This window comes from Mangifera indica, unplaced genomic scaffold (genome assembly GCF_011075055.1).
Source record: "Mangifera indica cultivar Alphonso unplaced genomic scaffold, CATAS_Mindica_2.1 Un_0005, whole genome shotgun sequence".
Lineage (NCBI taxonomy): Eukaryota > Viridiplantae > Streptophyta > Magnoliopsida > Sapindales > Anacardiaceae > Mangifera > Mangifera indica.
This window is the reverse complement of record NW_025401097.1, coordinates 691,119-713,958: the sequence shown is the minus strand read 5'-3', so window position 1 is coordinate 713,958 and position 22,840 is coordinate 691,119. Positions and strand designations below refer to the sequence as shown.

Sequence of the window (22,840 nt, the reverse complement as noted above, 5' to 3'; positions counted from 1 at the left end):
ATTTTTCAGACGGGTTGATGTAAAACGTAGATAGTATCGATCAAGAAGACTTAACTTTTCTTAAAAATAAAACGGAGGATTAATGAGCAAGTTAAAGTTTTGTAGCTATTATTGACATTTACATCACATTAATCCTTTGTAACTATCTACATGGTGAACATATAAATTTCCCCAGAAAACTACCAAGTGCAACCCGCAGGTGATGATGAAATATGATCGCGGTTCTGTATTTTATCGTGTTGGATATAATAGCAAGTTACTCAAAATGATTAATTTGGAATACCAAGTAAATAATCAATCGAAGATTTGGAGGTGTTTCTGTATGGTATTGGTATTTTCCTTTTGTCTTGTTGATGAAGTAGAAGAGAATACACTACTGGTTAGGCTAAACAAGATGAAGATGCGACGAGGATGATGGTTTTGTCTTGTTCAGGGTGTATATTTGGATTTTTTAAAGCTAACGGGTGAGATTTGTCAATGAAGTGAACCTTGGGTGGGATTAAGTCTTTTGGCCTAAAAGAAATGATAAGATTAAAAATAAAAAGTGAAGCAACAATAAGCAGCTTACCATGAATTCCAAATGGCATTTCATATAAAATAAATTTATATGCAAGAGAAGGCACAAATTGATTAGCCAACAGAAAATAACAAATCCTAAAATTGTAGGACTCAACATGAAAATATATGCAGACAATTAAAAGGGCAACACATTTTCAACTTTGGAATTTTTTAGAAAACTGGAAATTGATTAACAGATTTTCTGTGCCACAGCTACAAAGTTGATTCCACAGCATGTATATTAAACTGGGAGACAGTATCTCTGAACAGCTCAATTAACCTTATGACCAAGACAATATAAAATCATAAGACATTGTAGTTCACTTGTCATGGTGCTATTGCAATAGACTTCCATTTTCTCTAGTCTTACTCTTTATTAGAAGATGTCCAGGTGGAATCATCCAGGGATGGAGCTGCTCTGCTGAGCCTGTCTCAAGTGCATTGTCAATGCATAGTTGTTTACAAACAAGTCATCGTTTCTGTCACAAACAAGTCCACCCATTCTGCACCATCAACTGGAATCTTGTTTGCCACTGATGGACAGTCAGAAGCAGCAGCATTTTCACCCATGGCAGTATTACCTGCCAATTTTGAAAGAAGATGTAAGTCCCTTTTTTCTCCTTGAGACATCAAGAACTATAAAAATCAGATTCAAGAGGACACACAAAAGAATCGTCTGATTAAAAAGTTCGAAATGTAATTATGTTCTCCACTGTAAGGGCATAACTGTAGCTGGTTTAAAGAAAAATCTTTCAAAGGAACACTTCCTCATAGCATGATATAACTGAAATTGAGTACGACTAATATCACATTGAAACCCATGATTCATGAAGAAAAAACATACTTGGAGACAGATTTAAAAAAAAAAAGGATAAACCATTACACAAACTAACATAACATGCACAAGAACACAAATGAGATAGCTAAAGTATCATAGATAAGATTCTTTGTTAAATATGCCACCCAAAAACCTGAAACTATCAAAACTAACGTGAAACCAGTGAATACAATGCATGGTCATCAGAAACACAGAGTAGATATCTTTGTCATTCACCTCAAATATCATTCTTGCATCTTTAATACAATAACACTTGGAATAAACATCTATTAGAGCACTTCCAGCAAACAAGTCTAAAGAGACTCTATACTTGATGATGAGACCATGAATTTTCCAGCTCAATTCCAATGTACACAGTGCAGCTGTTAAATGAAGGATACTAACAAATATCTAAAGGCTAGGGGGCACGACACTAACCTCAACTCATGGAAAAACTCCAATGCTTCAGACAGCTTCTCTTGTTTTGAGTACCCTTCAATCATTGCATTGCAAGAGATCGCATTGCAATCAAAAATTCCTCTTGCATCAGCTAAGGAATCACATTTTCCACGCATATCATCAAACCATTTTTCTCAAAATTGTCATACTCAAGATTGGCCTTGATGGAATGAGCAGGCGCTTTTCTTCCCTGCTCTAAAGCAACAAATGAACCACACTACGTGAGAACACTTGTGCAAGCAGAGTTATCTGGCTTCCAACCTGAACTTATCGTTTCTGAAAACAGTTTCATGGCTTCCCTATCAAATGAATCCTAACCAGCAATCATTGTGGTACCTGAAATAACATTCTTAACTACCATCTTATTAAAAAACCTCCTAGCAATTTTCACCCTCCCACACTTTGTATAAAAATCTATCAGCACATTAACCACCGAAACATCCATTTCTGTTCCTCTTCTCAACGCATGATCATGAATCTACTTCCCACCCCCAACAAACTCAAGCATTGAGCAAGCACTCAATGCACTCAACAGCAGATATCTATCAAGGACAATATCAGTCTCTCTCATTTCACTAAAAAACTTCAATGATACATCACTTCTCCCACTTTTAACGTACCCACTTATTATTGTAGTCCAAGTAATAGCACTTTTCACCACTGAACCATCAAATACCATTTTCGTGTCATCTATACTCCCACTCTTCACATAAAAATCGACCACCAAAGTACCCACATAAACATCTTGATCAAAACCACTCTTAACAACAAAACCATGAACATGCTCACCTAAATGATTGCCCCCACCGCCCCAATCAATTGGGCGCAAGCCCGTACAACACTAGCCAAAATATACTCATTTGGCTGCCCATCGCAGCTCTTTAAGAACCCAGTAAACACCACCACAGCATTTTCGTGATAACCTGATTGAGTATACATAGAATCCATGGAAGACCAAGAAACCAAATTCCTTTCACACATTTTATCAAACAAATTACAAGCATAACCCAAAATTTTCCATTTTGAAACACTTCAGCAGGATCAGGTTTCCAAGAAACGTATCAGACTGTAACCCATTAACAACAACTCGTGCGTGAACTTGTTCACAGCTCAAACTAGGGTCAAAATTCTCTGTTGCGGGGAGTTGCAAGAGGTTGGCGAAAACGTGCTATTTTGAACGGTATTGAAGAGATGGATTATTTTGCTCCTCAAAGTTTGAAGATCTGAAGGATTGTTTGAATTTAATTGCGTTACAGCGTTTGTTGTAAATGATGAGCTAAGACTCCAAGTGACGCATCCCTGCTTCACTTTCAAATCCTGGCGCGAATTTTTAACGGACTACTGGTTAGCCGCCATGGACACAACAACGAATCTCTGAGAAACTCGGCCCGGCCCAAGTTTGGAAATTGGGTTTGGCCGAGATTTATAACCAAACTCTAATTTGTGATGGTATTATATCATCTACGATAATTAACATTATTTATAAAGTTGAATAAGGCTAATGAAGGTATCAATAGTTTGTTTTTTTTAATCACAAATAAAAAGGAATTTTGTAAATATATTGTTAGTGATCATTGTTTTGATGTTTTTAGCTTAGAAATGGGTTCTTACCAAACATATGTTTGAAGGAGTATCTTTTGTTCTCTATACTTCATACTCCCTGCTCCCTGTGCTAAAATTGTTTGTGCATTCTCCATATTAGTGAAAAGGTTGAATTAGAGGTCAATAAGGCTGGTTTTCAATTCTTAATTCAATTTAATTATTCAGCACCAAACTCTCACCTTTTTTTTTTTTTTTATAGGTATCTATTTGAGGTATAATGTCTATCATTAATGACAAAAAAAAAAAAAATTGATGTTATCAAAGTTTAGACAAAGTCAATCTCTTAGGATAGCATCATAGCAACTTCCAACTATACGTGCCACCCTAAGGTTTAGTTAAAAGATCATTTCACCAATAGGTTTTGGGAACTAATTCAATCACCCCCAAATATTAATTTCAAGCCATTAACTTTTAACATAAGAAGGGCACACTAGTTAATTAAGATTATGCATCATTTGGAAACACAATACTACCAGCTAATTAACCAAGAAAAAAAAAAACAAAAAATCACAACTATCTATTAGCAACAATGGGTAAAGAACCACATTCCAGTTAATAGTATTTTCTCACTACAATCAATAAAAATAAATTTTACATATACAAATAATAAAGCTTCTGTTCACTGAACTAGTTATATTTTGTTCTATAACTAAGAAGGCTATAACTTCATGGGATTATGGGTCATAAATTATTTTAGGTAGTAGTGCATGACAGAGGGTGTGTGTGTTAATTTCCAAAACTCAATAAAGGAATAGAATTTGACCAAACCTCGAGAGGAGTTCATTATTGAAGTTATAAGAGGTTTGGGCCATAGCACATCATAGAGAAGGGCACAAGATTTATTGTTACCTAAGGTACAGTGAAATCTCAAACTCATATTTTTTAATTTTTAAAAATTTAAACACTTACTTATCATCCAAAATTTGTTAACTTTTCCATTAGAGTCAAAGAGAAAATAATCATTTTATTAATAATATTAAAAAAAATTATAATTTTTTCTTATTTTTCTTCTTAAATTTTAAAAACTAACAAGTTCATCTTTACCTAAACATTTCAAGCTTTAAAAAGTAACTATTCCCCCCCCCCCCATATTTTTCCTTTCTCCCCTCTCAGGCCACCACTTCGTCACCAGAGTCTTCCTTTTCCCACCCTCACTATCAGAATGTTTGAACGACCATCGTAAGAGGTCGTCCGACAAAGAGACGCATCTCTTTGTCAATCTCTTCCTCTCGGAATAGACGGAGAGGGACAAGGATGAATCGTCTCCTCTGTCCTCTCTTCATCGGAAACATCATCTCTTTCTATTTTTCGAGTTTATGACCTCTCTCCAGCACATTTCAACATCTTTTTTGTGAACGCACTCCCTATCCTATTGTAATTTTCGTGGTTTCGATATGCAATTTTCTTCATTGAAAATGTGCGGTTTTAGTCTAACATCGGCTCAAGCGTTGGAGAGAAAGCAAGGCTAATGTCGGGCAAAGAAGGTGACCAGATCTAGAAGAGCTTCTTCGTCGAAATAGGATTATAAACCATTAGGGTGAAATGAAATTTTTAGAAAATTAGGGTGGGGTAATAGAAAAGCTTAAAGAGAGGAAATCCTAGAGTTATGGGGTAAATAGTCATTTTTCAAAACTGAAAAATATGAGATTATAAAGAAATGGCCAGTTTTCAAAATTTAAGGAGAAAATAAGATGAAATTATAATTTTTTTAATATTATCAATAAAATAATAGTTTTATCCTTTATTTTAATTAAAAAAAATCTAACAAAAGTTTAGTAATATTTGAGTGTTTGAGTTTTTGAAAATTAATGAATATAAATTTGAGATTTCACTATACATGGAGTGGGAATTAGTCTTTTGGCCTATAAAGAACAAAAATTGGTAAATTGATGGAGCATGAGTTTGGTTGGATTGGATTGGGTGAGAACAAAGAACAACCATCATTTAATGAAATTAGCAGTTTCAATGTTATCTTCTTTTGTTCTTAACGAATAAAACAAAATCCAAAGAACCATGTCACGTATCACTCTCAAATAAATCATCAATGTATATACCAAGTATGCACGACAGATATCTACCCCAAGCCCAGGTTAGGTGGGCTCGTAAGGCCAGCTTTCAAGCCTCTGGTTCGGTCAGTTGGTGCACCCACTTCGAAATGACGTTACCCTCTAGCCTTGTTTCTTGTTATCGGTTTCTTGCATTTCTATTGATTTATAAATTTCTAATAATTGTAATTTATAAATACTTAGAAATGATTAACATTTTTTTTTATTTTTTCAACTTTTATGAAAATGGATAAAACCGGTAATATTATTTAAAATCTTTTAGGGCCGTGACACTAAGAATAAAAAAAAAAAGATAAATATTTAATTGTATTCTTGGATGGTAGACAATATAAAACTGTTTGAAGCTTATCACAATATATATTATAAATTTACAGTACTGATAAGGACATTTATGGTATTTATGGAATCCTAGAAAAAAAATAATTATCTGACAAAACTCAGGGGTTCCAAAAAACCTTTTTATTACTTCGTCAAACCTTGAGGGTCAAATGGTATTTCAACTCTTTTTTAAATCTCAAAAAAACTATATGATAATCCCACCAACCATGCACAAAATCAATGGCCTACTTGCTTCCTCGCTATTTCTTGTCACATGTTAACAAATAAATAGTTGAAAGAAGACTCAATCAATCATGTTCTTTTGGGTGGTCAAAAAAAGAAGGAAGCATGAATGTTAATTAGTCATCGATGCTGAAAAATAATAAAAGAAGACTTTTCAATAGATTCTATTTTCTTTTTCTATATTTTCCTCAAGAGGACAAAGTCACAATGAGTGAATGTTTGGGTTTGGTCAAAGAAGTCTCTTACTTAGACTCTAATTTAGAATTGACTTTTAATTTAGATTGAATTTAATTAATTGGAAAACAATACGAAAAGAGTTAGGTGTAACGTGAATGAATTAGGTGAACATTAGTGTTAATTATGAATTATTTTTTTAATTTTAATCACTTTAATATGTTCATAAATAAAACCGAGTTTGACAAAAATATTAATTATAGGTAATATCAATTTTTTTAAGAAATTATCATATTTATCTCTATATATTTTGAAAATATATACCCTACTAATTTATAATATAACATTTATACCTCTAATTTGTTATGTGTTATTCAATTCTTTAGAGATATAATTATTATTTTTTAAAATTATTAAGAAGAATAATAATTTTTTTAAAAATTTCTATTTATTCAAATTTCAAAACCCTCGAAAATTTTTATTTACACCTTTAATAGTTTCAAAAATTAAATTCATTCTGAACATTCGATTATACGTTATTGACATTTATATTTATATTTATATTATTAATTTTTTAATTTTTTTATTAAAATTAATATGAATTATGATATAAAAATATTTAATAAAAATTTGTGAACAAAAGTATTATTTAACTATAAAGTATTTTTAAAAAAATAATTTTTTTTAAATTTAAAATTAAGAATTTCTCGTCCCATCAAACTTGAGAAATAATCATCTGATATAGTAAATTTTATAGTAAAATTTTGACTTAATTGTAGTAGTTAAAATACAAGTGGCTAAAGTAATTAAAAAAATCACCATTGGAAAACTGTTGTGTGATATTACAACAAACAGAAAATACAAAATAATATTTAAATTAAAATAAAACTGTATATTAATTTATATAGTTTTCAAGTTCACCAACCCAAGAAGACTAGAGAAATAGTGAGACTCACCAACCACAATCAGCAAATAAACTGTACATGTACCGAGTTGGTCAACTAATAATCTATTCTTGACCCTGAATACTTTCAATTATTTACCAACTTTTTTACTTGGTCAAAAAATTCATATAAAATTGTCATTATGAAGTGTAAAATAAAAAACATTTTTAAATTATCAAATTCTCATTGGATTTTCTTTTAATTAAATTCCCATTCATTGTAATAAAAAAATATTATATATATCCCCATATTTAAATTAATAAAGTACCAAAATGTGTGGCTAAATATATAGATAAAATAAAATTATGTATATATATTTTTAGTATATAATTTAGGTACATAAATAATATATTATTATATAATTATATAATTATAATTTTAAAATAAAATAATACATAATTATATAATAATATGTTATCTCTATATTTAAATTATATATATATATAATATTATTTATATAGATAATAAAAAATATATATATAAATAAGGCCAAACGACTATTTCCCATCCAAGGTTTAGCGTTTTCTCAAAAGTCCCCCTTTTAACTATAGAAACACCAAACACCCACCCATGGCCGGTTAGATTTAACCAAACCCTAACGGCTGAAAATTTTATCTCCTTTTGCCCCCCTAAACTTTAAAAACTGAAATTTTCCCCCGCCTAAGTTTTAAAAAATAACAGTTTCACCCTAGGGTTTGGTTTTGAAATCTCCGGCGACCTCTCCGGCTCCGTTGCCGACGGCCGCTCCCTCCGGAAGCAACCTCTCCTTCCGGCGATCTCTTTCCTCTCATTTGGAGGTCCGATCGGTGCCCGGAGACGCCGTGGGAGACGAAGACTTCGTCGGGAAGACGAAGTTCTTTGTCTTCCCAGACGAGGACGACGGCGTTGGCTTCGTCTGGGAAGACGAAGAACTTCGTCTTCCCGACAAAGTCTTCGTCTCCCACGGCGTCTCCGGGCGCCGATCGGACCTCCAAATTGGAGGAAAGAGATCGTCGGAAGGAGAGGTTGCTTCCGGAGGGAGAGGCCGTCGGCAACGGAGCCGGAGAGGTCGCCGGAGATTTCAAAACCAAACCCTAGGGTGAAACTGCCATTTTTTAAAACTTAGGCGGGGGGAAAATTTCAGTTTTTAAAGTTTAGGGGGGCAAAATTAGATTCTATTTTAGTTTATTTTTAATATTATAGCTAAAATGACGATTTTACCCCTACCACCGTTAGGGTTTGGTTAAATCTAACTGGTCATGGGTGGATGTTTGGTGTTTCCATAGTTAAAGGGGGGACTTTTGAGAAAACGCTAAACCTTGGGTGGGAAACAGTCGTTTGGCCTATAAATAAAGGCAAGTTAGACACAATGACTTAATTGGTTGCACTTCTTCTTAGTTGTTCACGGTTACCAACAAAAATCCCCATTTATGAATTTAAAAAAAGATAAAAAAATCGAATCCCGAATCCCGATTTGCTAACTTATAAAAAAGATAAATTTTAGAGCAATACTATGTGTACCTATTTTGGGTACACAAATATATACACATTCATATGTGTCATTATATGATTGGTTATTGTTTTATTCTTAATTCAAAATCATCCAATCACATGATGACACATATAAATATGTATATATTTGTGTATCTAAAATGGATATACATAGTTTTATTGTAAATTTTAACCATGATATAAAAAAGATAAAAAAGATATTTTTTAATTTTATATTATCTGTATTTTATCTCAAACATGAAAAATCCAAATACTTCTTAACTTCCTGTTGAAGGATGGGTCCCTAGGATTTTGCCATCCCTAGTTCTACACTACAATAGATATGTGACGTGAAAAAGGTGGATTTGTTTGGTTTCAAAAGGAGGACGTTCATAACGGAGAGTGACAGCCATACTCCCAACCACCCCACACCACTCACAACACCAACCCGCCCGCCCCACCACCCCCCTCTTCAAAATTTCTTTTTACACCTTTTAAATTTGAAAAGTTTAATTACTCACCCATGTGTAAAAACTGTTATGTCAAACTTGCGAGGAAGGTCATTTTCTCTTTTATTATTAATTTTTTTTCTTTTCTCTTCTTTTTTTTTTTTAATTCTTTAGACATTTTTATTTCCTTACCACATAAAAATTATCATTTCATTCTTTAAACATTTTTATTTGTATTGTGAATTTTTGTGATAATTAAAACCTTATAATTCTAATAAATTGTCCCTATCCTTTTCTTCTTAAGAATTGCAATTTATCTCACTTTATCAAAACTCGTTGCAGCCATAGATGCAGAAGTATCACTTGATTATTAGTGGTTATTGATTTACGTAAAATCATAAAATAAATTAGGAAGCCAATGACAAGAAGAAGATTGATGAAATGGAGGATGTTTGATAAAGAGAGAGTTAGAAAACAAGTCAAATATGATAGAGGGTGAGAAAAAATTTTTGGTTGAAGAAGAGAAGGAAGGGTAAAGAGGATATTTTTGTAATTTTAATAAAAATAAAGATATATTATTAATAAATATTTGTATTGAGTGTTTAGTATAAATAAATTAATAACTATGTTTAAGGTTTATTTGTTCAGCGAAATTATATAAACTTTCTTATCATAAATTAAAAAAAGACTTTTTTTTATTAATAGAAGAAGATGATGTGGGTAATATAGATTTTTCAAAATCAGAAGGTAATATATCAGCATTTCATCAAACATTGGATGGGAAATAGTCGTTGAGCCATCTAACAAATTCAATTCTGGATTCTATTTTCTTATTTTTAAAACTTACCAACTTTTTATTTTAAGGTTAAAAAAAAAAAGTAATATTCAATGCCAAAAGAAATTGTTAGAATCTGAAACGTGTAAACACAGCAAGCATAAAACTTGAAGCAACCAGCCGACAAAACGTTAACGTCGAGAGTGGCGTTTGAGTAGGCCCACATCAAGGGAATGAGAAGAGGTAGAGCAAGGAAGCAACGCGAGTTGGGCCAGCTACGCGGGGACCAACGAACGAGTCCTTGGGTTGTTGAAGAGTTAGAATTGTTCTGAGTTGGCTCTGCGTCAGCGCCACGTTATAAATTTCCAAGCAACTTTGCTCTTATCCCACTTCCAAATCTAAAATATGGATAAGAGGGGCCTACCCAATCATCACGCGGACGCTTCGTTTCTTAAATATTATTGTTGTTGTATAAATATTAATAAATAAATATTTTTAAAATTGATTATAATACTAAATCTAACAAACATATTAAGATATTTACAGCCTATGAAATCGGGCAAGTAAGGTGAGGAATGCAAATATAAAAAGAATAACATTATATGTAAATATATAAATAATTATATATTTATATATTATGATATGGTTAGATGTTAAATTTATTTTTAATTTAAAATTATTTAATTATATAATAATATATTTAATTATATATCTTTTTATATATTTAAAATAAATATATATAATTTTATTGATATAAAATAATATTTTTTTATAAAAAAATATATTAAAATAATAAAATAATTTATGTACATACGACTTGTAAGATAATGATCCATTTGACATGACTCCATCATATGAAGTTTTCTATTTTTATGATGATGTAAAGTTTTTAAAATCAGATCGATAATTAAATCAATTATCTCATTAGTTTGAGATTTGATCAGTTTAATCAAATAATTATTATGTTTAATATATTATCAAATTATTGTGTATTCTTAAAATAGTATCAATAATTTATCATATGTTTAAAATATAAAATATATGAAATATCTAAAACATAATTTTAAATATGTTAATTAAACAATTAATATTTCATTATATAGATAAAAAAAACCAATTATAAATTTTATTATTAATTTTATTAAGATCTTATAAATTATAATTTTTTTAAGTTTTAATAAAACAAAAATTATGAAATATTATATAAACTTTTTTTTTTGTTGATTTAAGATAATTTTTCTGGTTTAATTGGTTTATCAAATTTTAAGTATATTTTAAATTACTCAATATTGATATATAAATTAGATAAGATTATAAAACTAAATTAAATTACAAATTGGTTCACAAATTAATTAGTTAAATTAATCTGATTTTAAAGACAATGTGATGATGTCTAATAATGAGTTTAATATCTAATCATTATTTATTATTGTTAAATTTATTTTATAAATTTGATGGTTTATATTTTCATAGGAATTTTTTCCACATTTTAATTCATGTTTCGTTTGCGTTTGCGGTTGGCTTCCATCACACAAACATCATTATCCATAGTTTTCTTTCCTCTTAGATTTATTTATTTTTGGCCAAAAGATTTATCCCCACTTAAAGTTTACTGTAAATCAAAATTTATATCTATTAATTTTTAAAAATTTAAATATTCACATATCTGTTAAAATTTGTTATTACTGTTAAAGATAAAATTATCATTTAATAAAATAATTTTTTAAAAAACTATAAATTCATCATATTTTTTCCTTTAGATTTAAAAACAAATAATTTCCTCCCTTGCCCGCTTCTTCTGTAATCAGAGTCAACCAACTTTCTCTTTCTCATCTATCAAACAAAGACAAATCATTAGTGTGAATTTGTGTGAAACATAGATAAGTTAGGCGAAGAAATAAAGTTTTGTTCTAACCGATTTGTGTATTGGCCAATACACAAATCGATCAAATAGATATGTGCAGCACACAAATCTATGTGTTGCATAGAATTGTGTTGGGACACCTCTTGTTGGTAGATAATTTGTCATCGTTTGGAAGAGTGAGGAGTGCTAGAGATTGAGGTTTGTTGGCTCTGATTATTGGAGAAGTGGCAAAGGAGAAAATGTAAACTCTAAGAAAAAAATAATTATTTTTCAAATTTTAGGTAAAAAAAAATTATTAATTTTTAAACTTAGAAAAAATATATGCTGAGATTATTAGTTTTTTTTAAAAATATTTTTATTAAATAACAATATTACTTATGATAATAACAATAAAATTTAATATATAAATAAATATTTAAATTATTAAAAGTTAACAAATATGAATTTGAATTTGCATTAAACTTTGGATTGGAATAAGTCTAATGGCCTTTATTTTTTAATAATCCTACTTGCGCGCATACGTAGTGAGATATGAATTAATTATGAAATTACAAATTTTAGAAATTTATGAATATATAAACCTGAAAGCTCGATAAAACAATTTATAACTCATTCGAAAATCTTTCCCACAAACTCAGAATCTTATAAGTATATACCACTACTAAATTAGACATCTTTTAGGCTAGCGGGAGATAAATATTCCAATTCACACCAAATAGTTTAAGGAACCGTTAAAGTTTCCCCAAAATCCCAAGCTTTTAAGGTAGAAATTAGGCAAAGGGCTTCTACCCACCCAAGTTTTAGTCCATTTTTAAACTCATACCAGTAAGGTTTCAAAAACTTAAATACCTATATCTAAACTTTATTAAAAATTTTTAGAATATATAAGAGTAAAATTGTTATTTCAATAATATTATTAAAAAACATTTAATTTTATTTCATTTCTTCTTAGATTTAAAAAATTAACACATTCACCTCTATGTAAACTTTTGTAGTTTTGAAAAATAATTATTTCCTCTCCACACCTAAGTTTCTTTTCTCATTTTTTAGTCACCACTGCATCTTCAACGACCCCCTCTTCTCACCCAAATTTTTAGTCATCTATCCCTTGCTATCGAGAGACTAAGAGCCATTGACGAACGGATGAAAATCAAACTTTCATCCTTTGTCTATTGATGGAGAGATAGAAATGATTTTTCTCTCTCTATTGGCAGACAAAGGACAAAGATTTGATCTTCATCCGTGTGTCAATTTTGTTAACGCCTCTTGGTCTCTTGATAGTAAGAGAGAGCCGATTAATGATTAGAGTGGGAAAAAGAGGTTGTTGGAGATGCAACAACGGTTGAAGAAAATAGGAAAAAAAACTTAGGTTTAAGAGAAAAATAATTATTTTTCAAAATTAGATAAATTTAAGTGGTGGTGAAGGGTTACTTTTCAAAATCTAGGAGGATGAAATAAAATTAAATTTTTTTAATAATATTATTTAATAATTAAATTTTATTTTTATATATAACAAAAATATTTAATAAAGTTTAGATAATAGATAGATATTTAAGCTTTTAAAATTCTATAAAAATGAATTTGTAAATGAATTAAAAATTGGGTGGTGGGAATAAGTCCTTTGGCAGTAGAAATTATAAGACCAGCCGTGTCAAAGTCCTCACTACCATCTTGGAGAAGACCAAGGGCTGCTGCATTACTGCGAGTGCCTTGCATGTCGCCATGAGAGTTTTGTTTCGGTCAGAAAATCAACACGGAATTTATTTATATAAGATAATGAATTTTTTAAATTATTGGGTTATTTTAAAATAAAAAATACGTAATTGAAAGAGATTATCTGCCAACTGAGATTATTGAGAATAGTTGTATATGTAACATTACCCAATGAATATTAAAGCGCTTTTTAATTTAGAAATATTACTAATTTTTCAAATTATTTTCTACAAATAATAATTAAATATGATTGTGCAAGAAGTGTGACATAAGATAAGTGAAAAAAGCGAATGCAAAAATACTAGCTGAGTAAATTATTAATAATAAATAAAAAATAATGAATCATGAATTTATATACAATAATTTTATTATACTTATAGAGTTTGCATAATAGTCAGTAAAATCCCTAAGGGCTGTTTGGTTTTGAGACTTTAAAAATTATCCTGATAATTTATATTATATTATTTAGTTTATTAATAAAAAAATATTACACTAATTTTTTATTATCAGTGATGATATAACAAAATAATATATATGATAATTTAATTATTATTTTTATCATAAATATTAAAAAATTATTAAAATAATATTAATTTTATTATAATTTTATTATAATTTATTAATTTTTAAGATAAAAATAAATTTATTTTTAATTAATATAATAAATAATATAAAAATATTTAAAAACATTTAAATAAAATAACTTATTAGTATTTTTTATTATTTTTTATTAAATATAATAATTATTTATATTTATCTATTTTTATTAAATTTTATTAAATATATTTAATTATAAAATATTATCCAAATCAAATTTTTGATAGAAAGAGATATAAAATACCCCTTAATAATTTGCTGTGTTTATATATGGGGGCAGTTTCATCATTTCATAAAACCTGGGTATTTTTGCTTAAACCTGAATATTTTAGACAATTTTCTTAGACCCCCTAAATTTTGGCTATTTTTTATATTTTCCCTTAGGAAATTTTCAAAAATATTTTGGACTAATGAATGAGAGTATGATAGCAGCATTTGAAAAAAAAAAAGACTATTGATTTAACGATATTTCAGAGAATCTCTGTTTATGTTTAATTTATGAGGAAATACGAAACTACCGTATTTGTCAACTCAAACACCTACCGCTATGTTATAAGGGCACCTTTCTCAAACCAAACCAAAAATCAGAGCCTCAAGCGGATAAAGCCTTGAATCCTTAACGCATTGTTTGTTTCCTTCTTCCTTTTTTCGTCGTCTCAAATCTGCTCCTGCTATTGGCTTCGAATCTGCCTTTTGATTTTTTTTTTGTCGAGGGAAAATCAGAGGGCGGAGGAACGAGTTTTGAAACTCTCTACATTTTATCGGCTTTCAAACGGTGCGTTTTTTTTTTTTCTTTTGTATTCGTAGCTCATAAGGTAGTTTTGATTAGAATCTTCCTTTGTTTTTTTTTGTTGCCAATGTTTGAATCTGATTAGTTTTCTTTTTAGCTGTCAAGAAAGATCGAAATGTTACAATATCTATTTTTTCTACATTTTATTGATATTCAGAGTTTTTTTTTTTTAAATTTTTAATAAGAAGCGTGGCGAGTACTCATAAATCGAGGCCAATTTGTTTTTTTAAAATTTTGTTTGATCTAGAGGCTTCAATCATTTTCTCTTTGGATGATTAGACAATCGAGGCTGATGAAGTACAGGATTTTTCTATATTTTCTCGGCATCCTTAAAGAATTTCTTTTGTTGCATTTGTAGCTGAGAACCTATTGGTAAATGAATTTTAAGTATATTTTCTTTTAGTTGAATCTGGTCGACTCATTCTACTTTTCCTATTTGTTAGACGCTTTTAAATTAGCATGGAACTGAAGTTTTAATTTTTTTTTTACACTTTTTCAGCAGCCAAAAAAAGGGTTTTTTTCCTAATTTCATAGCTTATAAGGTACTCATTCATGAATTTCAGTTAATCAGTTTCTGTTGATTCTGGTTCGTTGTCTCTGTCAACTCTCTTCTGAAAACTCGTTCTACATCTTTTTTTTTTTTTTTCTTTCCATATAGGAGCATTAATTTATAATCTGTTTTGCTGTCTAGAAAATCGAGGAACAAAGAGTTCTAAATCTTTGTAACATTTTCTCAGAAAATTTAAATTTGTTTATCGGATCTGAAATTAAATTGTGTGAGAGTAACTCTTTGTTTTTTATGTTTTTGCAGTGAAATTGGATCGCAAATAATTTGAGCTTTGGCTTAATTTAAGCAGTTATTAAATTATCTGTGATATAGGGCTGCTTTGACGGTGATAATGGAGGTCAAAGTGTTGCAAAATTTACAATATCCTACATGGGTTGATTTGGACAAGTTTCAGAGAAAACCAACCGGTTTGGTGCGGTTTTCTCGTAGAATTAGGGAAGATAAGGGGGTTCAAGTGTTCATATCGGCTCATATGCAGCCTAATATAACTTCAAACCGGTATAAATCTGTTGCTCCGGAGGTTTCCTGTACTTTCAAAAGCTTTCCAGGTAGTTATTTTAGGATTTATCATGTTTATGCATGTGTACTAGATTATTTGGTTGTTCTAATTTGGAGGTGAGTTGTGAAGCAAATAATTTATGGATGGCACCACAATCATCTTTGTATCTGTTTTTCTTTGTTTAGTTCATGGGGTTAGCTACTATATTGGACTATTCTGGTTGCCATACCTTCATATAACAGGTTTTAGTAATACAAGAGTGATGTATTTGTAATGTGTGAAATGTTTTGTGCTTATTGATTTAATTGGCCCGGTAATATGTATTCTGTTATTTTCTTATCAAAGTTGTAGCTGGCTTGGGGGTTGTGGAAGTCCCTAGATCTGGTGAATTTGTTAGTAGTTGGACTGAAGAAGGTTTCATCATTTAGTAAGTTATTGGGTATTTATGCACTGTGACTAAGATGTTAGACCTGGTTTAATTATGATTCCAGTGATTTATGGATACTATTGTCTGGACATTATTTAGCATCTGCATGGCAATATGTCTTATAACAAGCTTGGTGAAGTATTTGTAGGGTGCTGTACCAACCTTGATTCTTGTTGCAATTAGTATTTAGACTCAAGGTTTCTGGTTTCAGTGATAGAAACTTATGATCCTGGTGACCATTGCAGAATATTGTGTGGTCAGTTGAACCTTAAGCCCAGCTACTCTTTTTTTCAGACTTTTGCTAAGATTTGGAATCTTGGTGGATTATAATCAAGAGGTTTCCTCTTAAGTTAATGGTTGTGTGGCCTATTAAATTGCATCAATCCTATCTTAGACAGGGTGGCTCCATGAATTAAAATTGGATTGGGCTGAATTGGTTGAATTCGCTTGTTCTTCCTTTGAACTTTTAGCATATTCTAATCATTGATGACTTGGAATTAGTTGTAATTTGTTCCATTCTTGACCCAAGAGTATATCAGTTCTTTTTCAGATTCATTATTTGTGTGATGATTTCTTTTAAGTATTTTCAGTTGAGTACTAAATTTCATTTAAAATATTCTTTTTGCAGCTTCAGTAGTGGAAACTGGAGGTTTTCATGCTCCTCTTGATGAAGCTTTAATTTTGAAGGTGTGGATAATATCCTTTTGTCTTTATGCTTGTATCAGGAAGTCTGGTGATCTGATTACCTTTTTCTGTCATATTGAGTGTCTATTTTTGTTGAATACTTTTGTGAGTTAGCCCCAAAGACTAGAACTGAGTTCAGACTGATGCTCATATAAGACAGTTGTGTGCTTTTACTTACCAGATGTTAATAAAATTTGCAGAATAAGTCGCAAGAGATTGAGCCATATTTAGAGGGTCGCTCTATATATCTTGTTGGTTAGTTTCTATGTCCAAGTGCTTTTTTATTAAATAGCAAAGAACTTATTACCCAAGTACTTGAACTGTTTACATATGAAATGCAGGAATGATGGGCTGTGGAAAAACTACTGTGGGCAAGGTTCTGTCCGGAGTGCTTGGTTATTCGTTTTTTGACTGGTTTGTACAGTGACTGCTTTCTTATTTTTTACCTTGCAAATGGTTGAGTTGTTAAGGCTCATTTGTTTTGCAGATCTATATTAATTTGCATCGCTTAAATCTTGTGGTTGTTTCAGTGATACCTTGATAGAGCAAGATGTGAATGGAACTACTGTGGCTGACATATTTAAACTCTATGGAGAGGGTTTCTTCAGAGATAAAGAGGTTAGGAATTGACAATTCTCTTTCTCTCTCATATTCATATATAGTAAAGTGTTTCTTCACAACATTGTGAATGATCCAATTTATTACTGACCTGGGGAGTTAATGATCTGAGTGCATGATAAAAATATTGTTTTCCAAATGGAAATGGTAAAACATGTTAATTGGGCTTTTGCTGCACCTTCTTTCCAGTTACCATGAAGTTTAAAATTTCAACCATCAAGCGGAAATTTTGACATTGGAATATCTTGCTTCATTCTATTTTTATGCTATTGCTAGTTATTGCATGTATACACAATTTTTGCCCTTAATTTTATAGATTTATGAATCTTCTTTCCATTAGACTGATGTACTCAGGAAGCTGTCTATAATGCATCGACTTGTTGTTTCTACCGGTGGAGGTGCAGTTATACGTCCCATCAACTGGTATGAGTGAATATAGTGACAACAAAATTTCTTTCCTTCACAATCTTCGATCCATATCTGATTATGCCAGCATAATATTGAAGCAAAAATGTAATTCTGTATTCAGGAAATATATGCATAAGGATATTAGTGTCTTTTTGGATGTACCTCTAGAAGCCTTGGCAAAGAGAATTGCAGCTGTAGGTACTAATTCTCGCCCCCTTTTGCATTATGAATCAGGCGATGCATACACAAAGGTAAACCTTTCACTTGTGTTCTTCAGATATGATATTATGTATGATAATAAGCTGCAGCTTTTTGACACCCCTTGTCTTCTCTACAGGCTTTCAAGCGATTATCAACTCTTTGGGAAGAGAGGTCTGGAGCATACGAGAATGCCAATGCTAGGGTTAGCTTGGAAAGTAAGTATTTTCATATGTACAGATCTATTTTTCTTGTTATATTTCCTTCCCTTTTGTGTTGCCAGTGTCATGGATAACAGAACTTTTCTTTTTGGTGCTTCTGCTTGTGAAAATTCTGAATCTATATTTTTGCTATTGTGAAGATATTGCAGCCAAACTCGGTCACAGAGATGTATCTGCTCTCACACCAGCTACCATTGCAATTGAGGTATCTTTTTCTTTCTTGGTCGCTCTCTTTTTCTCACACACACAAACAAATTTATCAAACAGTTGGATGAAAATTGGTCAGCTGATGAGGATTCACATCTTGGCAGGCACTTGAACAAATTGAGCAATCCCTAAAGGAAGAGGGTGAGATGCCATTTTAGTTGTGACAGAGCTGCAAAGTCTGGTGCTTGGATTTCTATCCTCATAGAATGGGTGACGTTCCTAATTTTAGTAGTGGAACGTTGTTCATCTTATGTTTAATAATGGGGTTGCAGCGCATAGCAAAGCTATATCAATTTAGATGCATATCTGTATATATTAATTGATATAATTTTACTATGGCTAATCCCATGTAACATTGATGATGAATGATCACAGTGTCTTGTATGTCACCTGCGAGCCATAAAATTAAAATTTTCCAGCTGCAAAAAATATTCTCAGAGCACCAAGATTCCAGTTTCACGGATGGAGCACAAGATTTTTGTTCTGGGAAGTAAGCTATATTTTTAGTTTAACCATAAAGTGTATAATTGATGTTGTGAGATATGGAATTTGCATTACTTCACTGTCCTAATCAAGCTTTATAGTGATTATAATAGAAATCTCAATTGAAATGTATCACCATCACTACCTACCACTTCAACATAAATTTATATTCACTTTATTATTGTTGTTAATGATGGTCACCAACTCCAATCCACCAAAGCCACCATTATCACAGTTCATTTTCATTGGCAGATTTTTACAACAACCCTGTACCTTCTTGATGTTTGAGATGACAACAAAAGAATTGTCACACTAAATGGGTGTTAATATAATTGCTTTTTCATCTTTATTTAATATAAAAAATATTTTTTCATTCAATTAACCAAATAAAATTATTAAAATATGAAATTATTATTTTATTTTTTAAAATTATTATATAATTTTAAATTAAAAATAATAATTTTTTTTTTAAATATTCAAATGTGAGTGTTTAAAATATGAAATTGCTTTTTTTTACACAGTTTTTCTTCATTTATTCTTATAAATATGAGTGTTTTTGTCATAAAATAGTATATATACTCAAATTCTATTAACACATATACTCAAATATGAGAGGGTAATAGAATCTTCTCAGTGAATATTTGAAAAAAAAGATTATATGAATGATCTTATTTGCGCATGTGTTTTTATCAAAAAGTCAAAATTAAGATTTGTCATTTTAGCAATTTCTGTTAATGAGTTGAATTTAATTCAGACTTTTGAAAAACTCTAAAAAATTGTTGAATATTTGAAAAAAAATTTGAGATGAAAGATTTGAGAAAAACAAAATATTGTTTCAGTTTACAAATCGAACACAATTCAAATATAATACTTATCTATCAATTAATGTATATTAAAAAATTGCTAAAACGTTTTAATATGGATAAGACTTATCCTTTGAACACCCCAATAGTTGTTCAATTTTTTGATCTAAAAAAGAATCCATTTTATTCTAAAGAAGAAAATGAAAAGATACTCGGCTTTGAAGTACTATATCTTAATGACATAGGAGCCCTATTATATTTGTCCCAATATATTAGACTAAATATATCTTTTGCAATCAATTTGTTGACTCAATTTACCTCTACACTAACCTGTCGCCATTGGAACAAAATCAAATATATACTCCGTTAATTATGTGAAACTAGAGATTTGAGATTATTCTATTTTGTCAAATTCATAAAAAATTTTAGTTTGGTTGGATATATAGATGCTAATTAGTTTTTTGATCCTCATAAAACCCTCTCACAAAAGGAATATGTTTTTACTTATAATAACACAACAATATCATGACGCTTCACCAAACAGATTTTGATTGCAATATTTTCAAATTATTTAAATATTTTAACTCTTTATAAAGCTAGCATATAATACATATGGTTATGATTTGTCATCCATCATATTCAGAATATATGCAGTCTTTTTCCTACAACAGATACTCTTTTTATATTATATGAAGACAATGCAACATGTATTGCTCAAATTAAAGGTGGATACATTAAAAGAGATAAAACTAAACATATCTCATTGAATTTTTTTACACTTATAAGCTCAAACGAAGCTAAAAGATTGATGTCAAACAAATACAATCTCGTGACAACCTGATAAATTTGTTCATTAAGACATTACTGACATCAATATTTGAAAAGTTAATATATAACATTGGTATGTGATGGTTTAGTAAACAACTAAATTAATTCTATTACAAAAAGAAGAGTAAATTTTTTAAATTTATCATATATTAGATAAAATATGCGTTGTAATTTTTTTTTTTACTAGATTTTGTTCTATTAGGTTTTTCAAATAAGATTTTTAATAAAATAGATTAAATACATCTAATTTTATTTTATAGGATAATTATATTTTTTATTTTAGTTTTTATTATAACAAAATTAATATAATTATTTATAAACAACAAAAATGCAAGAGAAAGTGTTAGATAGGGTGGCTTTCTACAATGGGAAAGCAATCATTGTCCTGGTTGCACATTAATTGAAAGACTGTAAGGTAATGTGTATTTAATGTTATTTAATGCTTTGGATGGTTTCTCTCTCTTACGTGGTGAAAAAAAAACCACCACAAAATGCCCATCTGTTTTCACTTACATTTGATCTTTATAATTCTCTTTCCTTCTATTTTTATTTATGCCTCTTTAATTCTCATCCTTTATTTACAATTATTAGTGTTATTAATTATAAGAAAAATTAAAATAAATACCCTTTTTATTGGGGCAATAAAAAATTTTTCCCTAAATTTTGGGGTTAAAGAAAAATACCCTTAAATTAAAATATTTAAACAAAAATATCTCAAATATCCCCTTAAATATCAAAACTATCATTCTAAATTAAATTATTATTTTATTTAAAGGTAATAAACAAATTTACCCCTAATATTGAGGTTTAAATTAAAATACCCCTAATCTAAAGCATTTAAACAAAAAAGTCTCAAAATAATATCAAAACTACCCTTCCTCTATTTCTATATAAACCACATATCTTCCTTCATTTTTAACATATCTGAGAGAGATTTATGAAGAGAGAAAATAAGTTCGTTTTCAAAATTTCGGGCGTGAAGAGAAAAGTTCGTCATTTCGAGGTATTTATCCTTGTCATTACTTCAATCGTTATTATTTTATTAATAATACAATTATATGTGATATTTTATATAATAAATTATAGTTGTGTGTAATATATAAAATAATAAAAGTTAGATAGGTTATATTGTAAATATTATAGTAGTGTAGGATAACATGATATTACTTCAATCGTTATTATTTTATTAATAATACAATTATATGTGATATTTTATATAATAAATTATAGTTGTGTGTAATAAGTAAAATAATAAAAATTAGTAGGCTATGTTTAATAATATTATTCTGTCAAATTGAATTATGAAATAGGTATAATTGTGTAATAGACATCTGTAAATAATATTTTCAGTCGTATTATTTATGTTGATTATATATTTTATTTGGGTAATATACAAATTTACTCCAAATTTTGGGGTTTAAGCAAAAATACCCTTATATTAAAGTATTTAAACGAAAATGCCCCAAATATCCCCTTAAATACCAAAACTACCCTTTTAAATTAAATTATTATTTTTTAAAGGGTAATACCAAAACATGATATATTTAAGTAGTCACAATATATAATTGAATTATGGAATAGGTATAATTGTGCAATAGACATATGTAAATAGTATTTTCAGTCATATTATTTATGTTGATTATATATTTTATTGTATGATTAATTTAAATGGCTGGATATGCTTCAATTAGATATGGGGGAAATTGAATAGAAAAGGTTGACAATGTTATAAAATATATTGGAGGTACTAGAAAATTGATTAAAATTCCAGAACACACATCATTCGAAGAATTAATCCAAATAGTGAGCGACAAGTGTAATATAGATCGAAAGATATTTAACATTCAGTTAAGCATGAAACCGAAGCATCTCGACGACGGTATTTCGGTAGAAATTTCGAATGATGAAGATGTTGAGGTTCTTAACGGTCTATCTAATCTCTTCAAAGAATGTGTTTCAATTTTTGTTATAACTACAGTTAATGATGATAATTATGAGGCTCAACAAACAGATGAAGATTTACAAGGTGGTGAGCCGAACAGTTATCCAGAAAATCA

The 22,840-nt window shown here is 29.8% G+C and overlaps 1 protein-coding gene and 1 pseudogene across 1 annotated transcript; one reads left to right on the top strand and one right to left on the bottom strand.

Annotated features, from left to right (window-relative positions):
• Positions 1–667: 667 nt before the first annotated feature.
• LOC123205426 lies at positions 668–4,719 on the bottom strand (annotated as a pseudogene).
• Positions 4,720–14,540: 9,821 nt separating this feature from the next.
• Positions 14,541–19,284, top strand: LOC123205413 (shikimate kinase 1, chloroplastic-like). Its single transcript, XM_044622358.1, has 11 exons — positions 14,541–14,824; positions 15,651–15,955; positions 16,962–17,020; positions 17,218–17,272; positions 17,359–17,431; positions 17,548–17,635; positions 17,976–18,058; positions 18,165–18,294; positions 18,381–18,459; positions 18,603–18,667; positions 18,774–19,284. The coding sequence occupies exons 2-11, from the start codon at positions 15,739–15,741 to the stop codon at positions 18,825–18,827; spliced, it is 903 nt and encodes a 300-aa protein (XP_044478293.1). The 5' UTR covers positions 14,541–14,824; positions 15,651–15,738; the 3' UTR covers positions 18,828–19,284.
• The last annotated feature ends 3,556 nt before the right edge of the window (positions 19,285–22,840 follow it).

Bases quoted from the DNA above. Each gene is read 5' to 3' on its own strand.
- LOC123205413 (XM_044622358.1), top strand. From the start codon at position 15,739: ATGGAGGTCAAAGTGTTGCAAAATTTACAATATCCTACATGGGTTGAT. The intron at 15,956-16,961 runs GTAGTTATTTTA...TTCTTTTTGCAG, and splicing joins TACTTTCAAAAGCTTTCCAG to CTTCAGTAGTGGAAACTGGA. The intron at 17,273-17,358 runs GTTAGTTTCTAT...TATGAAATGCAG, and splicing joins TCGCTCTATATATCTTGTTG to GAATGATGGGCTGTGGAAAA.